This window comes from Fistularia commersonii, chromosome 31 (assembly GCF_037954325.1).
Source record: "Fistularia commersonii isolate RoL2024-O1a breed Wild chromosome 31, RoL_Fcom_v1.0, whole genome shotgun sequence".
Classification (NCBI taxonomy): Eukaryota; Metazoa; Chordata; class Actinopteri; order Syngnathiformes; family Fistulariidae; genus Fistularia; species Fistularia commersonii.
In genome coordinates this window covers 8,153,417-8,173,072 of record NC_141314.1, presented here as the reverse complement: position 1 = coordinate 8,173,072, position 19,656 = coordinate 8,153,417, and the positions used below count along the sequence as shown (strand labels likewise).

At 40.8% G+C, this 19,656-nt stretch overlaps 1 protein-coding gene across 3 annotated transcripts in view; it reads right to left on the bottom strand.

Annotated features, from left to right (window-relative positions):
* gria3b (glutamate receptor, ionotropic, AMPA 3b) overlaps nucleotides 1-19,656 on the bottom strand; it is an 84,203-nt gene that overhangs the window by 30,099 nt on the left and 34,448 nt on the right. For all 3 annotated transcript variants that reach the window (XR_015109252.1, XM_086178946.1, XM_086178945.1), the window contains exon 4: nucleotides 8,479-8,666. Coding sequence is in view for 2 of the 3 variants with exons in the window: in XM_086178946.1 (XP_086035072.1) it covers nucleotides 8,479-8,666 (188 nt within the window). In the remaining variant the exon portion in view is untranslated. The remainder of the gene's footprint in view (nucleotides 1-8,478; nucleotides 8,667-19,656) is intronic.

The following is a 19,656-nucleotide window of genomic DNA, read 5'->3' as shown; positions in this document are numbered from 1 at the left end:
CCCTGAGTTTGTAAATATCAGACCAATCATAGAGGCCTATAAAAGATAAGTGACCACTGGTGCAATTATTTTTAACCTCTACCTTAACTATGGGAACTTGACTAAATATCACGGTGCACACACACACACACACACTTGGCACGCACACCCCTCGTCTTCACAATAAATAAAGAATGACAAATTTTCAACCTCTCCTATGAAAATACCACTTGACGTCTCATTGGTCTTATTTAAGTCATGAAAATATGTTTGTTATATTTTTCAACGTAGAATTCTGAGAAACCTCTTTTCCTTATTGAAAAACAATTTATTGATTGTGCAACATGTACCTAAAATCTTAGAAGAAACTTATTTAGTTGACTTTTTTAAGGGTGATTAATGAAACAGGTTTTGGGGCCAAAACATCATCCGGCCACCAAGCCTCGGCATGCACACCGCTTTTTGATGGGTTGAGCTGTTCTGAAAGGCATACATCCAAAGGATAAATTTCAATAAAGCTAAACATGCCGTCACCATCTCTACTGTGTGTGTGTGCAAATGCAGAAATGCAAAAACGTAGTATTGAAGCCTCTCGTCAGATCGTCCTGTTAAACTTGGGGAAACTGAGGTCGAGCAATCGTCTTCATTGCAGAGAAGGAATTTCCCCGTGGGGATTAATAAAGGATAAATAATTATTTCTGATTATTATTATTATTAAACGTTCCAAGTGTGATACTGTTGTGAATTTGGTCATTCAGGTCCAAAACAGTAAAATGTGAAATTTTCGTGATATGACGACAGATAAATGTCACTGCATGATCTGGGATACACTTAGGTCAGGGGTGGGCAATTATTTTGGCTGGCGGCCCACATGTCTTTTTAAATTTTTACGCGTGGGCCAACTAGGTATCATGTTAATTGAACCAAATGAAAATTGCAATTTAAATATTTACATTTGTTGGCGTTTTATTTCAACTCTAAAATCAAGAATGATCGTATAAATCAGGTGTGTTAAACTAGTTTTGGTCTGGGGGCCACATACGTCCGAATTTTTATGTTAAGGGGTTGGACCAGTAAAATCATCACCTAGAAGTAACACTAAGTCTTTACATGTAATGAGCTGTTCCTTCAAAAAATACATGATGAATTAATATTAAAAAGGAATTTTAAAGAAGAATTGATGAAATTACACCCTAAAATATTGTTGAGTTAAAAGAAAAAAATCTTGTCCCTGTGGGAAAATTTGCAACTAGAATTTATCAGAAAATGGATTGGTAGCATATATAAGAGGAGGTATAATGTGTACAAGGCTAATGGTGGCTATTCTGGTTATTAAATCAATCTTTTAAATTTTGCTGTTTTTTTTTTTTGCTATCGTTTTTGTGGGTTTTATAGAAATAAGAAAAGAAAAGATTGTTTTAAAAATGTCTAGATGTTTTTCCCATCAAAAAATTATTTTGTTTTCAGATTTTGAAGCAAAATATAAATTGCAAAGTTACTTTTTTTTTTCTCCTTTGCCGTTTTCTTTTATGGAGACCCTCTGTATAAAACCCTCAGATGCATGTGAGAAAAAATGCACAGGCCGCACTGACATAAAGATTTGATTTCAGGTAGGGGGGCCACAAAAGAGTGTTGCGAGGGCCACAATTGGACCGTGGGCCAACATTACTTTGTATGGAATCATCCATACAAAATTAAACAAAAGGAAAAAATAAAGTTTCCTAGTTCAATATTGATTGAAAATACTTGTTATGATATTAAAAGAAAATGGTTTGGCGGGCCCGATAAAAAAGCAAAACGGGCCGGATGTGGCCGTAAAATGCCCAGGTCTGGCTTAGATGAGCGTCCATCAGATTCTGTGCAACATTAATGGGAAATTACAGATAATGGCTCCACACTATAATTAGTCAAAACTGAACTGCATTGACGTGGTTTTAATAAGAGGTAATTGGACGATGTCGATGTCACACTGGAGTATATGTTACAGTGAAAAGCACTTCGAAGTGCAAGGAATAAAGGAAAAAATAGGGTCTACTGGCTTAGAAATAGATGGACTTTCGTCTTCTCGTGCCTGCATTTCGGCTTCAAATCTCTCGGTAGAAGTGCTCTTGTTGAAGGGCTCTGAACTGTGCATTTCTTGGCAGCCATGTTGGACTTAAGAAATAAACAAATTCATTAAATTAAAGTGCTGACCTCTTTGTACATGTCGAACATTTTAGAAAGAGCTATTTTAACGATTAGCGGTGTCAATTATATGAGATACAACAACATCGGCCGAGGCGACGTCTTCGGTCCTTGCCAACGCTGTTACCTTCATTTATTTCTTTATTTTTCCTTTTTGGAACTCGATCAAAATTACAAAATGATACGGCTGATCTTTCTACGCTCGATAAGGGAAACTTCAGATTCCTCTTCTTCTTATGGGGGTGTGAGAACCGATACATGTGCAGGTTGTCACTGAGGCTCTCATTCATCCAGAGTCAGCGGGTCACAATCTTTTTAATGATTCCACATTAATCCAGTTTATTTCTATAAAAAGCAGCTACAAATCGCCCCGTGTTTTTTGGGGGGGAGAACAGCATATCTCTGTTTTTCATACCGAGCAGAGAGCTGCATTTTCAGTCGCCCCCTCCCTTCCCGGGGGCTCTTGAACAATAAAATATTCCAAGCACCTTTCATATCAGCAGGCATGCTAGCTCACTATCTCCCCTCACGTATCTTTAAGAACGCAAATGCAAGGAGTCCTTACCGAAAATGCAATTTAATCAAGGAGCTCCGATGCATCACCGACTTTATGTCGCAAATTTTACGAGGTGTCTTTTCCAATATCCAAAGAATGCGAGAAAGAGATTTTTATTTTGATGCTGTTTTAGTTAGTAATGGGTCTACTTGCCAGCTATCTACTTGGCAGTAAGATGAGCATAAAAATGCCATCCTGGTTTACAGAAGTATCGCGATGCCTTCTATTTTCTTTGACTCGTCCTTGACGTTGATTGAGGACCTTTTTATCACCGCCTTTTTCTTTTTCCTTGTCTTTTCACTTCATCTCCCTCGACTACCATGCCGTGGCCTTCCTTTCTTGAAATTAATAAAACAATGATTTTAGATAGCATAAGTCAACCACCTGTGATTTATTTTTTTTTCTCCTTGAGTTGTTCTTTCAGAGGAGAAATGGGGGAAAAAAAGGATCTCAAATTCTCTGTGGGAAGGCTGCACGGCCACCCTTTATGCCGGCACAGAAGGCAGAGAGTTGTTTTAACAAATCCCCAGATTCACTTTTTTCATTTCCTGTGAATCCTCCTTACTTATTTTTCCTCTATATGAAAATGCAGCTTTGCAGCAGGCAGAGTGCTCGTTCCCTGCCTTTCTTTGAACAGCTTGCGCGCCCTGGGCCTGTCCCAGAAGTTTTTTTTTTTCTTTTTTTTCCCATGCTTCTCTTTCCACTTGTGATGAGCAGGTTGTTGCCTCTGAACAGAGTCAGGCCGAGAAATCCCAAGAGGGAAGTGGGCCAGGAAGGCGCATAAATGCAGATACCGCGTTTTATGTGCAATATCATAGCTGGATCAGATCAGGCTTGACCACATATACTGTATTTCTCAACACAAATGCGGACTCCCGTGCCCGAGGAGGCCCTTTTATTGCAGAAAAATCGCCATCACGCCAACTGGTTGCAATACAAACAGTCATTATGCTTCCTTATACGGCCGTAATGACATACCACAATCCTAAAACGTCTAATTACACGAATGAAATAAATCAGTTGAGATGGATTCAAAAAGTAGGACTAGGTGTAGCTTCCCCGTTTTTTGTCATAAAGGATGGACCACGATTACCATAATTCATCTGCAATGCCGAGTATTGATGGGAAAGTCCTATAGGCGATAAATTCCGAGTTGTTGTTGTTACAGAATAAAACGATAACGGCCCAGCAGGTTTAGCATTCTCCTCAGTGGTCCAAAACAAATTTGCAGGGAGACTCATTCTGCTCTTATACGAGCAAACACAACGGGGCCTGACGCAGCGGAATGCAAATACTTCTTGTTTCTACATCATGTCAAGTGATAAATGAAGCTAATAAAAGTGACATTCAAGTGAGCGCACTCACGACTGAAGAAGAGGCACAGCCAATATTTGTGAGTATAAATGATGAACCCTTCATCAGTCGAAATGAATTGTTGTCCTGCGTGGAGGGCGAGACCACCGCTGAAACAAACAATTAATCAGCTAATCAAAATACGGTTAATTACAGTAATGGATAATTTGATTCAGCTCTTCAATCAAGCGAATCAAGCGAATCATGCAAATATTTAGACAATTTTAATGTATTTTCTGTTTTTGTCCGTCTACATATCTTTGAGTGATTTAAGGTAATTTTCTCAAAATACTCAGGATCATCCCCTCCTGTTAGGCCACCATGTTGTTATTCTCATTATTGTTATTGTTGTTGTATAGCTGGTATTACAGCAGCGCTATAGTGAGAAATGGCTATTGCAATAATGCGGTCTTTGTCAGGAGTGAGCTAAATCTACCTGTTTTAAATACTGAGTATGCTTAGCAGATTAGGTATTTTGAATGAAAATCCCTTAAAATGAACTTCATTTAATGGTGGGATTTTTTTCAGCCCGAGTTAATAAAGTGAAATGGCAAATTTCTTCACTGGAAATATACTAAAACCCGCGTGGCATGAGACAGCTTTAATTCACATTAATTTAAACCCAACCTTATCTCAGGCTCAGCAAACAAACAGGTACGGATGCAGCTGCGCTGTCAATTTAGTTGAGCCGTGCTAGACTTTAGCGCCTCACACGATCGTGCATTCAGAAAACCAAAGTATTAAGTTACGTTAACTGTCTCTTACAAGCATTTTCACATTAAACAAGTGGTGACATAAAGCACATATTTGTCTCCCGACACTGAATTCCTTCATATTCCAGAAAAAAATAAAGCAAAGATGAAAAGATTAGATTTGTTGCGATTATGGATGAATGATACTGGATTTTTAATTTATTTTATTTAACCAATATTTGATATGCAACTCACCCGCTTGCACCAAGTTGCAGTCAACATCAAGTCTCCTTTCCGATTCCTTTCAAATGCATTTTGGCACATAATGATGTTAATAGCAATAAACGATTTACATGATAAATGCACTGCATCTCTTATAAGGCCTAACAGAAAGTTCCCACAGTGAAGGAAACTCTGTGACATCCAATTTATGATGCCAGGAGTGAGTTTGCTCCAAAACTCAACAAGAAATCAAAGATATCTGGTATATAAACAAGATATTCTGAAAATGGTGCCAGTTGCAAAATACCCAGGAGGACTAAAGTGAATGTTTTGGGATGAACAAAAAAATTGTGATATTCATGGGGAAACAGTGAAAAAGGTAAAATATCCCATTCATTTGAAATTTTCTCTGGGAGCTTAAACCCACAAAAAAGTCCAGTAGTCGAGGGAACAGGATGCTAATGTCAGCTCGCAGCTCTGGCGGTTTTTAATCCATCCTGTTTTGAGAGTCAGTGTAACACAGAGAGAGATTTCCCCCATTGGGGGAAAATAAAAGTTTGTTTTTGGATGAGACTCTTCAATTAGATATAATAAAAATATATTGTATGCTTTAGAAACGGTGGCACTGAGGAAAAGACAGGTGGCAGAGCTGGAGGCAGCAGAGATGAAGACAATGAGGTTCTCTTTGCGAGTGAGGAGGATGGATAGGATCAGGAATGAGTCCATCAGAGACACACATGGAAGGCATTCTGGAGATAAAGTCACACTGAGACGGTTAGGACATGTTTCGTGGAGGGATTGTAAAGCTGTGGAGAAGGACGCTGAAGCCGGAGCTGCCATGCAGGAGCTCTCCAGCAAGACCAGAGAGGAGATTTGTGGACGGAGAGAGCGGCGACATGAAGTTAGTTGGTGTGAGAGACATGGATGCAGAGGGGAGGGTTAGATGGAGGCTAAAAAAAGGAAACGTAAATAAGCGTATTTCGCATGGATGAAGCTATAGCTGTCCTGAGCGTTGGTTAATAGAAACCCAAGAGTATGTAGGAGAAATTACTTTCTGTATAGCTATGGCGGGGTGCCTTTTTGGTGCGATTACCCTCATGGGAGATGGTCTGTCCCTGCTTCAGAATGAAATAGCCGGCCCTGGCAGGGGGTCGTTGCAGAGTGAAGTCCAGCAGCTTCCCTGAAAGCCTTTGACTCATCCCTATCAGCAACCATAGCCAGATTATTTCAATTAGCATCAACAAAAACAGTCCCATGCTGAGGCTGTTGCGTGGAAAAAATTGTGCACTCTACTGATTCGAAGGCCGGTTGTTGATAAATATTTGTTTCCCCACCTCAAAAGGCAACAAAATCAAACACAGAAGAGCAGACGCTTTCTTCACACCCAATGATATCTCTCATTTATGGCGTCTAGAAAAAAAAAAAACCCGAGAGCGTGCGCCATCTTTGTTGCGAACCTGACATGCAAAGGAGAACAGATTTTAGCAGGGAGCCTGCATTGTAACAGAAGGGAATTTGCAGCACAACAATTAAATTAAGCACACCAAATTAATACTAAATGCAAGCCTGCTTTAAACTATGACTCCGGGATCAAATTAGACTCATGCAGAACAAGTGAAACCAACAGTCATTGAAGGGATTTTGTGAGGCAGAGAGAAGCCAATATCTAAATGAATGTTAACAAGCAGAATCTAATTTGGTAGCTGATTGCCTTATGAGCAGGCAGCAGCAGCAGCAGCAGCAGCAGCAGCAGCAAACACAGGGGTGCAGAGTGGTGCAGGGCAGGCGAACAGAGGAAATGCACGGAATAATAGCCACTCATCTATTCGTGGTAATTGTGTTTCCACCACTACAAGGACTGGTGGACCTTTCATTTCCTCCTCAGGCGGTGGACGTGATGCAGAAACAGGTTGGGGTAGTTAGAGGAGGATTAAAAAGGCTACATCATCGGTGGCCTCTCCAAATGGCCGCTCGCGCTCAGATCTTTTCACCCCGGGCCCTGGAGCAGCTTCAACATATACTAACGTCAAAACAAGCTGACCCCCAACTCCGAGACCAAAGTGAGCTCCGCCAAATGGCAGGCTTGCTTCGGAGCCCTTCGTTCCATCCGGGCAGACGACTGCGCAAGGAGACGTCGGACGATTCCGAAATTGAAATCGAAGCCAGCTCGTTCTCCGACATCCGTATGCGCCGTCGTTTTAAAGTGACCGTAAGATCCCGTGAAGTCAACTTTGTCGTCAATACTGCCGTTCATTCACGCATACAGAGCACTGAAATAGCGTTACTCTAAGACTCACGGCGCAAAAGTACAAAAAATGATAAATGGTCGATGACAGAAAATGACGACGAGTTATGCTGAGGTAGTTAGGGTGCAATTTCTTTTGATTTGTTTTTAAAGTGACAGTCGCACCAAGGTGCAGTCACTCAAAGCAGGAACAAGAAAACCACGTTTGCGCGATACTCCGCCTCAACGGAAGAATCCTTTCAATTAATTTAAAATCTTTTTACTACAGAAAACATAAAACTGTCATGATCTCACACCAAAATGTTGATATGCTCTCTTGGTAAGCATGCAAGCTATTGAGCTCTGACAGTTGTAATAAAGTGTTAGCAATCACCTATTCAAGTTTCCCTGATATATAAAACAGTACATCCAGTATTTCTTCTCGGTTTAGGCTCGAAAGTCTGCATCGCTTAATGAAGGAAAGATGTCAGATGAGTGGCTGCTCACAGAAACTGCCAGCTTTGTCTGGATCCTGTTTTATTTTTTTGTCGTCAAACACGCTGCGTACCTGGAATTTTTGGGCACTGTTTTTTTGCCGAAAAGCAATTGTCTGTTGAAACGAGACGAAACAAAGAGAAGAAAAACTCCGATGCGAGTGTTCAGAGGGAACAAAACAAAGAGGCTGATTGCAACAGTACAAGAATAATGTGTTAGTGGAAGGAATGCTCCTTGGGAGACAAGAGACCCTTTTTACATGGTGTAGTCACTTAATACTTTATTAATAAGAATGACTCGGGTGGTTAAAGTGGTCGACGTCGGTTTCCGGTTTGATTCCAGAAGTTCTCCTAGCCTTCCGTGCTGTTGAACAACACATTGAACCTCTATTTGCTCCCTGTGGCCGTAAAATGCGATGAAAATGATAAATCTGGATTAGTGATTGATTGCTGTTTTAAAAATGCAAGGTAAATATATAAACTTCATTTTTAACATGGATCTAATTTCAATTTATCCATAGCTTTTCTTAATTCCCTACTCCTTGGACTTTGCTTCGCTTTAGCGATTTTTTTTTTTTCCCATTTCTTTTTCAAGTTTTCTTTTAAACTGACGTTCAAAGGCCGAGGAGGGATTCATACAAAGGAAATGAAATTTGCGCCGATGCCACTTTGACATTTGTGATTTTGCAAATTGATATTCCTTTTGACGGTTGAAGTGGGGTGTGATAGACAACGGGGGCGTAAACCGGCGTGCACGCCGACCTCGGCGCTCACCTGTTCTAATATGGTGTTGATCCTGCCCACCTCACAGTCAATCACGTAGCGCTTCTCCTGCCTCCTGTCCATCTCCTCGATGATGCGCTTGAACTCGGCCGCCTCTGTCGTGCCGCTAACAGAGCGAGCGGTCACCTGCCAGTTGTTTGCCACTGCCGCCTCCATGATGGCCTGCAGTATAGAGAAACCTAGGGGATGAGAGGTGCAGAGAATGAGAATGTGTGTTTGTGAGAGAAAGAGAGGGGGGGGGGACAAAGACCACGAGGATCACACATAACGGTTTGTAAGTGGCTGCTAATTTATTCGTGAGAGGTTTTCACTTGAATTCAAAGGTGAAAGGGCATCTCATTACAATCTGAAATAGCATTTGAAAGTCTGCAGGCTCTTCAAAATATAGTCGAGAGTCCAGACTTTGTGTGCCACTGTGTACAAATTCGCATTTGCATACTGCAGAGGCAATATCCTAATGAAGTGCAAGGACAGGAATCGTATCTCCATATTTTTTAAAGATCAGCGGGCGATGTTATTGCGCTTGGCATCAATTAAATTATAACATTTAGCTCAGCAACATGTTAACTTTGACAGTGCGGTGAAACACGCCATGGCACTTGTCTCCTTGGAGGATTGTGCCAGCTCATTTAAAGATAAAGACAATGAAAGATTCATCCGGGCCAGCGGTAGAAATAGATCATTATGCTATCAGAAGACTAGAGAACGAGCCCTTCTAATAATTAATTCACACATGAAATATTTTCATTTAACAGAGTTCTCTGAAACTGTGTAGTCAGATCGCACACAACACAATTAGTAATGTCGTCCTTTTTTTCGTGGGTGGGGAGACAACACGCTGTCTTTACTCTTACCCAACGTATAAAACCTAAAAAACACGCACGCGATGAATGAGATTCAAGCAAGGAGCTGCTTTCCTTCAGTCACGGACAACAAAACTGCAAACTGTACATACAATAAGCAGCTTTTTTTCTGCGGCTTGTGCCTTTTTCAAGGTTCAGCCGAAAAGGAAAACTTGCAGGAAAAGCAAATTCAGATATGCGCTGGCCTTATATGATGATTAATATCATTGAATGTGATTAAGTATTATGCAAATTAGCTGACGTCGTACGAGCAGCAGTAGGCAAAGTAAACATTTGTGTGCTTTTCTCCTTTTTCTTTCTACTGCGAGTCATTTCTCTGTGCAACCTTATCTCTATAAACAGACTACAGACAGCCAGCACCCAAATAGGGACCAAAGAACAACAGTTATAACAAAAAGAAGAGAAAAAAAAAACCTCTTTTTGACTTTCTGCATTTTACTTTCGCGTCTCCCCTCTTTCCTATTCCATCAAAACGGTCACAGAGGCTTTCCTGGAGAGGCAGTACTTGTAAATGCTTGGAGATTGCTGCGCAGCGCGAATGCAATCCCCAAATAGTCACATTTCCACCAGGTGACCTTTAGGTAAGACAAACGCACAGTCGTCCGTGTGAGGACCGAGGGAGTATCCTCCGGAGACGCGCGGACCTCAAGGCAATCTGACAAGCGGTTATCGGGGAACATCGACAAGGATTTTGGTTTCGATTTTATGAATGGTGCTTGCAGTACCATGCTGGGCTCACATGATTCGTCGTGGGCAAGTGCAAACACGAATGTACACCCTTTTTGTAGCTTCTAGGTCACGGAGCTGTCGGACAACTGTAACGCTTTGAGCATCCGGGCATCAAGGCCGGAACATCTCAACGTGACAGGATGATAATACAGACTAGAGAACCACTCCGAAGGCATGGAATTGTCAAATGTATTGGTGTGTAGAAGTGTTTGCCTGGACAAAAGCCAACAATATCCCCTTGAACATTTTTAAAACTTGAGCAAAAACATCTGAAGCTTTCTCTTCTTTTTTTTTTGAATAATCATCACTTTTACATGAGCGTGGTGCCAGCAGCCTCTCATGTACTGCGCCTCCTTACATCTCCTGTACCTAAAGCAAAAGTTGAAAATTGAAGATTTGAATAACATGGATGCATTATTCATTTTCCTGAGGCATATGCTCAAAACCTCACCGACTACAAGCCAGCTGGATAGCATGGCAGTCTTCCCAGCAATAAAAGCTCCTCACATTAAGAGATGTCATGCAGATTAACTCGGTGAAAACGGTCTCTGTTGGATTATATTGACTGTTAAGAATAGGAGTTGTAAAGGTACTGTAAAAGGAAAAAAAAAAATGCAGACGAAATATTTTGCCAACTGTAATTATAGGCCGAGTAACAAGCAACGCATTCGATTTTTTATTTTCCGCGGCTTTGTAATTCTAGCTGCAGCACGCTCACTGTTTTCCTGCGTTAAAGTTAAAAATTTCAATAGAAGTTACAAGAACACCTGAAACGATAAAAGAAAACGTTTTCCGTCGCTAGTGACTCTGGTAATTTGGACATTCGAGTACGCGCAGTGCATTTTACGAGCGTCTGAATGTGTTGTGTTAGTTTCCCATGTGATAGAAAATCACAAAATATGCTATCTCTAATGCGAAACAGGGAAATGAAGTCGTGTGGATCAGATAAGAATCACACAGGGCTTTTATTTTGAAATTGCTGATTTGTGCAACGTTCATCTCCTTTTTTGCCTCTGGCAAAACCCTGAACCGCGGGAACAATTGGATTCATTTAAGATTCAAAGACGATTCCATGCCTGCCTAGTTTTACATTTGTATGGAAATGAAGAGATGGAATCTGGTTGTGGTAAATAGTCTGTAAGGAAACAGATTACTTTTGATCCTGTTTTTCTAGTCAGCAGAAAAGTTCATGGTTGTGACAGGAACTTCAAATTTTAAGTGGCCAAAGTCCTTTCAGTGCAACCTAATCTGACAGCGGCAACAACACGGCCTCATCCTCGCCGGCAGGTGAAAATAATCAGATGCGTATTTTTTATTCCAATACTTTCTGCATGAATTTGCTAATACCGTTTGTTTTCCTTCCAACCAGAGTCCATTTTAAGCCTCACCCTTTTACCTAACTCAACTTCATAAAAAAATCACGCTCATATTTGTTTCCAGTGAGGAAATAATCGCATCCAGCAGGAGCCAGCACATATGTCAAATAAAAAAAATATATATAACAGTCAACTAAATAAATTATGGAAGAGAACAACTTTTCCTTATCACCTTCTATAAATCCCCAATGTGCAGAGGCGGCAGCAGCAGCAGCTTATGCTGATCTTGCGCCTCATGCTAATCATGCTATCAATATAAGGAAAGTTTGAACATCCTGTAATGCTCGCTGACACCAATCTCATCATGAACCGCGAACATAAACCAGAAGATTTAATTACACAGGAGAGAGAGGACAGACTTTTTTTTTTTTTTTTTAAGGTCGACACATAAACGCAAACAGTTTTTACGCCACAACAATTAGCCACGCGCTTGCTTTCAACGCGTGTAACCGAACACAAAGTATTGTTTTGCTGAATTTCTCTATTATCAGAAACATCTTGTTTCTACCGAGAGCAATGATGTTCAATCCTTCTTCGAAAGCACAAAGCGAAATCAGAGGGTGTTGTTATTACTGTACCGCAATGCACTTTTATTGTCTTTTGGTATATCTGGCACAGCTGGGCTTAACAAGAAAACAACATAATTTAGCTTCAAGGGCTGCACGGTGGCGCGGCGGTTGGCGTTTCCGCCTCACAGCAAGTTCGATATCAAAAGGGGTCCTTTCTGTTGATGCGCCAATGGTTGTACGGCTATATGACGTGCGAATAAGACGATGAATGGTTGGACGTCACTTTATGCGACCCCGTGATCTACCGGGTGAACTCCACCTCTCGCCCCGACGACAGCTTGAATAGGATTTAACACCCCCGCGACTCCGACTGCAGGATAAGCGGTACAGATAATGAATGAATGGACGATCTGATTCCATTCAGCGTGACCATGAACCAAAGGTCGGTGACTCTCGGGGATGTCGATGTAAAGAATACTTCAGGAACATGCCTGAAGAATACAAGGTGTTAGAAATCAGGCGCTTCTAGATAATCACCCCTGCTTTTACAGGGGTTGGTTTGGCACGACGCACAGAAAGCCACATTCACCTAGTATGATTGAGATAAATGGGATCCAGGGAAAAACAATACATTCAGATACTTTTCACTGCTATTCTGTTCGAGCCACTAAAGTTTTGATCCAAATTGGATTTTTGGCAGGTAATGGGTCCAAATATCATCGCAAGAAACGCCGCATTTTCACTGACAGCTTTTACGATGATTATAATTGAAAATGACTCAAAGGATAAAGTAAAAGAAAATCAGCACACCGAAAATCTCCGCCATTTGTATGCAAATAAAAATAATAAGATACATACAATGAACAATTACAATGCACTATGATATTCTAGACACGATCACATTGTGAAAATAGTTACTTAAGTGACCGCTTAATTTTCTAATATTTTAACTTGCTGCATTAGGCGCTTTTACTCTTACAATGTTGTGCATTTGTTTTCAAGTCTCAAGGTAAAAACTGCAAATGTTACATCGGTCAGTTCCATTCAGTGCCGGTGTACTCAGTTAAAAAATAATTTTAGTATAATTGTTTGGCTCATTAAAATGAACCCGTTTTGCAGGTTAAAATTAAAACAGGGAATTATTGGCGAATCACTCGGAGCGTGCTCAGACTACATTTGAATCTCTGACTTAAGGGCCGTGCATGGAAATCTTTCCTTCCGGACGTGAGCAGCTGTGCCGTAGCGAACACAGTCGACAACGATTAAATTCAAGTTTACATTTCAACCCCTGACTACGCGACACATTTCTGTCATTTACTTCAGATTACCAGACTCCAGATACAAGTTTGAGGAAAATGTTACCATTAATTAATTCAAATCCATCTGTAATTTGAGATGCAGGAAAAGATCATAACTAATCAGCTTTGGTGGGTACCTGATCAGTCAGGATTTACAACAGCTGGAGACTGTAGACGGAGTTTGCGTCTAATGGAAAATTGTTTAATTTGTATTGTGTATCCTCATCGGAGGTAGTTTTATAATTTTATGAAATACATTAAGCGCCGCGGGCGCGTCAGCACTGCAAGTGTGAAATGCTCCTTTTATAGATAGATAAGAATTATTTACTTCATGTCATTGACTTTAAATTCTTATTTTTATCTTTTTTTTTCTTCTTGTTTTGGTTCGGATATAACTGTGGCTCAGAGGTGTAAGAAAAGGACATACTGTGATTATCCAATCTTCTTCTATTCTGCGTATTAAAAGCGTGCACTCTTAAGAAACCAATAAGAGAACCACAGCTGATCCGCTCTTGGGAAACACTCGTATCCTCCCCCTAATAAAAGCACCGTAATATTATCCACACATCTGCCTCTTAAAGGCCATGAGAGGTAACCACTGGATGACTTCATTTCGGTTGAAGCGAAAACATAACTTAAGGATCGTTCATAACCCTCGTGACCCGAGTGTTTACGCATTATATCATATTTCCCCTCAAGTCGGAAAAATGCATCGAATAAACACTGAGATAGTTGACTTTGTTTGAACGTATTATTTTCAGTATAAACACCTTTCAGTTGGTTCTATATAAATATTGGTTAAAAACATTAGGGAGCAAGAAGACCCCTATTTCAGTGGACCTGAAACGCATTTATAATGAAGAGAATCTACACAAACCAACAGGGCATCAGGCCAGCGGATTGTACTTGAAATGTTGGTTTGCGGTAGCTTTTTAGTCCGACTTGTCTGATTTGTTGTGTCAGATTTAACCTCGCTGATCTGTTGGGGTCTCCAACATCAGATCTGAGGACATATGGAGAGAAAAAAAAAAAAAAACGACTCACGAGTAATATCAAGGACAAACAGCGGGAAATTGAACCCGTTCAATCAGGAAATGTGAACGAGGCAGGAAATTCCATCTAACCACCTGGAGTGAGAGTTTAAGAGCCAAGAGGACAGAGGTGATGAATAATTTCGTGAAAAAAAGTTTTTGAAACAGCTGGATAGCTGACTTACTTAAAAAAAAATTGCAACACAGAGTTAAAAAGTACTGTACATCGCGTCCGACTCCGACAGTTACATTTCTCATTGTGAGAGAATGTTGCAAATAAAGGAATATGACGACACAGGAAAATGTGATTCAGAGCAATGATGACTAAATAAAATATTTACAGAATGATATATTAAATAAAATGGTATAAACAGTACATGTTAAGCCACGACCGCCACAAAACAGAAACAGAAATAAAATATGTCTTGCGAGGTGAACAATTATTAGTCATCTGTGAGCCAAGCCCTTGTAGCCCAGAGCAACTCGGCGTGTGACGTGACGCGAGTCTGACAGCCCGAGGACGAGGCTGTGGGTTCTCATCACAATTCCGCCTTTGCTGCAGGTCGACCTGCGGCAAAGTGATGACTCAAAAGCAGAAGCCTTAATATCAAGTAGCAAAAACAATGCGCATATTCCTGCAGTTCTACTTTTAATCAAATTTAATGGCATAATTCCAAAACCAAAACAAAAACAAGGATATCAGCATGTTGCCAATGCTAATAGGGAATTAGAGGCAACTGATCCTTTTTGTGGTCCGTAATAAATACAACTCCCAATTCTTACCTTTTATTCATTCATTCACCATTTATACTTCTTATCCCGCACTCACGGTCACAGGAAGGGGAACTGGAATTCCAGCTGTCACTGCAAACTGAACCCCATCAGCTCCATGTGCGAATTCACCGAACCATTCTTTATCGGAAAATTAAAATGTGATTTTTTTTTTTTTTTTTTTTTTCAAATTCAAGACATAGGTATATGTTTTATCCATGCACAAAATGTTCAAAGAACAAAACCAGCAAAACATGATTTTCAAAAAAAAAAAAAAAATTAGGACACCGACTCCCATCACGTTCTGTTACACATCCATATCGTACATATCGCTTGATATAATTAGCATGAAGGGATTAATTAATAAGAAAGAAATCACACGACGAACCATCACGAAAGTCACAAGTTGACCTCACAGATAAGCTAAGCTATGTAGCACGATCACCTGCGTCCAGTGACGGCCCAGCGTGGCGCGTCATCACTGATTCTATGCGTCGGGTGTGTGTCTTGACCTCCGCGGAACCCAGGTTAGAACCACTGGTATAGAGACATCCGACTATTCACTCTCTAAATTTGTGAATAATGGAAGGGTGAGCGAATGGTTGTATGTCCTAATCATAACACGCTTGAAGGAGAGAGTGATTATTTGTATATCTATATGACATGTGAATGAATTAGTGAATGATTGTGTGTGTGTCTTTATGTGACCTATGAATGAGAGGGTGAATGCTTGTATGTCTCTATATGTGATATACAGGACTGTCTCAGAAAATTAGAATACTGGAATAAAGTTCTTCATCTTCTGTAATGCAATTAAGAAAACAAAAATTACTTTTTCATGATATTCTAATATTTTGAGATAGGATTCTTGATTTTTCTTAAGATGTAAGCCATAATCAGCAATATTAAAATAATTAAAGGCTTGGGATATTTCAGTTGATTTGTCCAGAATCCAGAATGTGTGACATTTTTGTTTTTGTAATTGCATTACAGACGATAAAGAATTTTATTTTATCGCAATAGATAATGAACAAATTAACGGATAGTCTTGTTTCTGGGACTCAAATCGTCTACTGACCGACAACTCAGACGTTCACGCGACTCTTTTACATAAAAACGAGCTACACCGCATGACGTGAGGCTGTTTTATTAATCGCAGCAAAATAATCCCAAATGCTTCCTTCAGGAAAACAAATTCTTTGTTTATTGCTTATTAAAAGTGTTTTTTTAAAAACCTGAGAGCAACAAACTTTGAAAAATATGTTTCCCAAGGAAACCATTTCACCAGAAGAAATTAAACACACCATCGGTAATTAATGACTTGATGTGGAACACGTTTTAAAGCAACATGCGACCCTTTTGTCGAAGGGCCTAAACGAAGAAACTCGATTATTTCTGCGTTTCTTGAAATCCATATCAGAACACTGCGGTCTGTTGCGAAATCCCAGCGGAGCCTAATCACGCCCCGTGTGCTTATAAATCAGAGCCGTTCAGAGTGAGATGTTGCGGCGGTGCAGCGCCGAGCGGCCGAGTGAAAGCCGAAGCCCCCTTCTTCCGTCTATGAACCAGATCTTAACCGGATGAGTTTTGAAGCGTCACCCGTGGCGGCTCAGCAGTAATTGAATTGAGTTGCATCTAATCTCATTGCCCGGCTCCTTTGGTTGCCTGCTTCTCATTAGGGTTCGGTGTCATAGGCCTCATCTCTCGGTTCTCTCGGTCTCCCTCCCTTTCTTTCCCTCTCTGTATTCCATATATCTCGCGGCTGATCCAGGATAACTCGGCCAATCAGAGAAAACATATTACAAATTTCCCCGAGCATACACCTCAGCATTAGCTCCAACCGACTGGCAGCTTTAGATGCCCCGCCGTACTACTTGCTCCTATTACAGTGCATCACCGCTGAGATTACACTAATCCACATCAATCCACACTAAAGTCTACTAATCTGGTTCGGTAAATATAATATATATTTAGAGAGAGACAAACAGCGATCCCGCAATATCTGATCAAGGAAGAGATCAACAAACAACTGAAATCTGTGGCAAAAACATCCCACTGTTTACTTGTTTGTCGATGAATAAATCCGAGACACACCCAATAAACGAGATAGTGTTTTGTGAGCAAACTGTAAATGCGGGTAATCTTTCTTCTCAGTGGCCCGTCCGCCGGTAAATGACAGCCTCCGGCGGGGTGAAACGGCCCGCTGACCGCTGGCCGGTGTCTCAGACGCAACCGAAATGAACCGGTCAAGATAATGGCTTTGAATCACAGCAGCGGGTACGACTGGATGGCACAGATACAGGCAACGCGATAAAACGTTAAGTGGAAACACTAAAAATTAAATGATACCCTCAGGTATCAAAGAAAGAGGTTATGTGTTCGAAAGTGGACGTCGAGTAGCAGAATCACTGAAATGTAAGTGAAATTTAATGCTTCGGAGGTTCGACAAAAAACGAATGTACGGAAAATGGCATTGCGCTCCATCTCAAATGCGACACACTTCAGCGCCTAAAGAAGTTGGGAAGGTGCGACGCGGTAAAGGCACCGCAAATCTCCTAAACAACACAAAAGAGCTGTAACGGTATATTTGAACGGATGTTTGACAAAAAAATGCCCGACTTTGTCTTCCGATGCGAGCACCCTCTTCCCTTGTTTGGTGGAAATGGCAACCGACTTGAGCATTAGCGCATAACTACTGCTGATCTGGATGAAATCCACTCTGCATAACCTTAGAGGACGGAGGGAGGCGCATTTGCATTTTCTTTTACTGATTCTTTGAAGTTCACGTATAACAGATTCAAAGCAGCGACTGCGTCGATGTGTTTTGTTCAAAGCGGGTTCCGTAAATGCGAGTTACCCAGATTACAAAAGATGTCTTACTTTGCTATGTCTTTCAAAAGGATGACTACAATTTAACTATACTTGTACGAAACAATGGATCAGTCAATATATTTAGTTTCATCATTTGTTTTTGGGTTATTTTTGGACCAGGTAGATCGATCATCAGAATCAGAGCCATCAGAATTCTTTGGTTTAATGCAGTCGAAGCCCACAGATAGAACCAATATTGTCCAGTGCTATTTATTGATAATGATAAGATTCCCGTCACCATATAGTGGAATATTTGAATACTTTGAAAAAATGCGCTGTTACACCCATGAAGACTCTGATATATGGCAATGATTTAAATAGTTGCATGTTATCGATTGTTGTTGCAGAACTATCACGATTTCATGATTTTCATCATCATTTATTTGGGTTATTTTTCCAGTGGCATCAATCTTGAGTTTTTTTATGACATTTTATGACACGGGCACCTTATTAATTCAGCAAACAAAACAACAAATGTGACATCTAAATCAATGCCTGAAAATGGAAAAAGCCCCCCCAGCGGCTATATAAATATGGCATTCCAGATGTTATTTGGGGATACGGGTATCTTACCAGACAATTAAAATCGTGGACAAACGGGACCAACCAAATAATGTTCTGCAATTTAAAGAGGGAAAAACCAAAAAACAAAAAAAACTGTAACTGCTGTGCAGTACATCAAAGCAGCTAAGAGCCTCTCCATTCAGTCCCGCCAAGAGGAAAAAGAAGCTTTAGACGTTGACCCTGATGGTCGTGAAGGAGCATTCGCCATGAAGTGAAAGCCAAAATAGCCCAAAAGTGTGTAGCCAAAGCTTTGATGTGGTGTTTACAGTGGGTCTATCACCAAAACAGTCCCGGTGCCAAGTTCTGTTCTAATCAAAAAGACAGCACATGTCAAATCAAACAGAAGCAGCATGTTGTCTGGATCTTTAGAAGTGCATACATGGAGGAGGGAGGGCTGTTGCACGTTTCCACTGTGAAAATCCACCCACAGACTTTCTAAAGCTTTTCGATCTCCCCCTGCCAGTCTTTGTTTCTCGGTCTCTCTCTCTCTTTCTCCTTCTCTCCCGCTACACAGCGCCACATTTCCGTAGATATGTTTGTGTGCGTCTGAAGAGATTGATCAAGTTGCTGAAAAGTGGGAAGCTTTGGCTAATCAGCGCGTATTTAGGAAAGGATCAACCTTTCGTGTGAATTGCCGGGGAATAATTATACGCCGGTGTTTTTGTCGGGTGGCGTGTTCATTTTATTGGTCGTTTCATCACACTGGCCCCTGCAACACGGTGCAACGTTGACATCAAGCAGCAGCTGCTCCACGCAAAGGCGAGGGCATTTGTTTACGGTGAAAAGAAGAAGAAGAAGAAGAAGAAGAAGCTCCCAGCAGTAATTTCATGGCTGCTGAAGCAGGCAGCGAGTAGGTGGTTAAATGGCTTTATTCCAGCTTCAGTTTAAAACGGACAGAGAGAGCATGGAGGTTTATTGTGTGCTTATAGTGACAAACGATAGCCATCATATCACTTTTTTTTTTAAGGCAAGGGTGCTTGACTTGTAGTTTTTCAAGGGATAACTGAATTACAGAGGTCGCAACCACAGTTTGAATGTGTGCATCGGGATGTCACGGTGCCGGTGATACCGGTTTATGTGTGCAAAATAGAAAGACGGAGAAATGCCAGTGATGCATGGCTTCATTCATATTTCTTTAATCTCATTTTTCTCGTGCA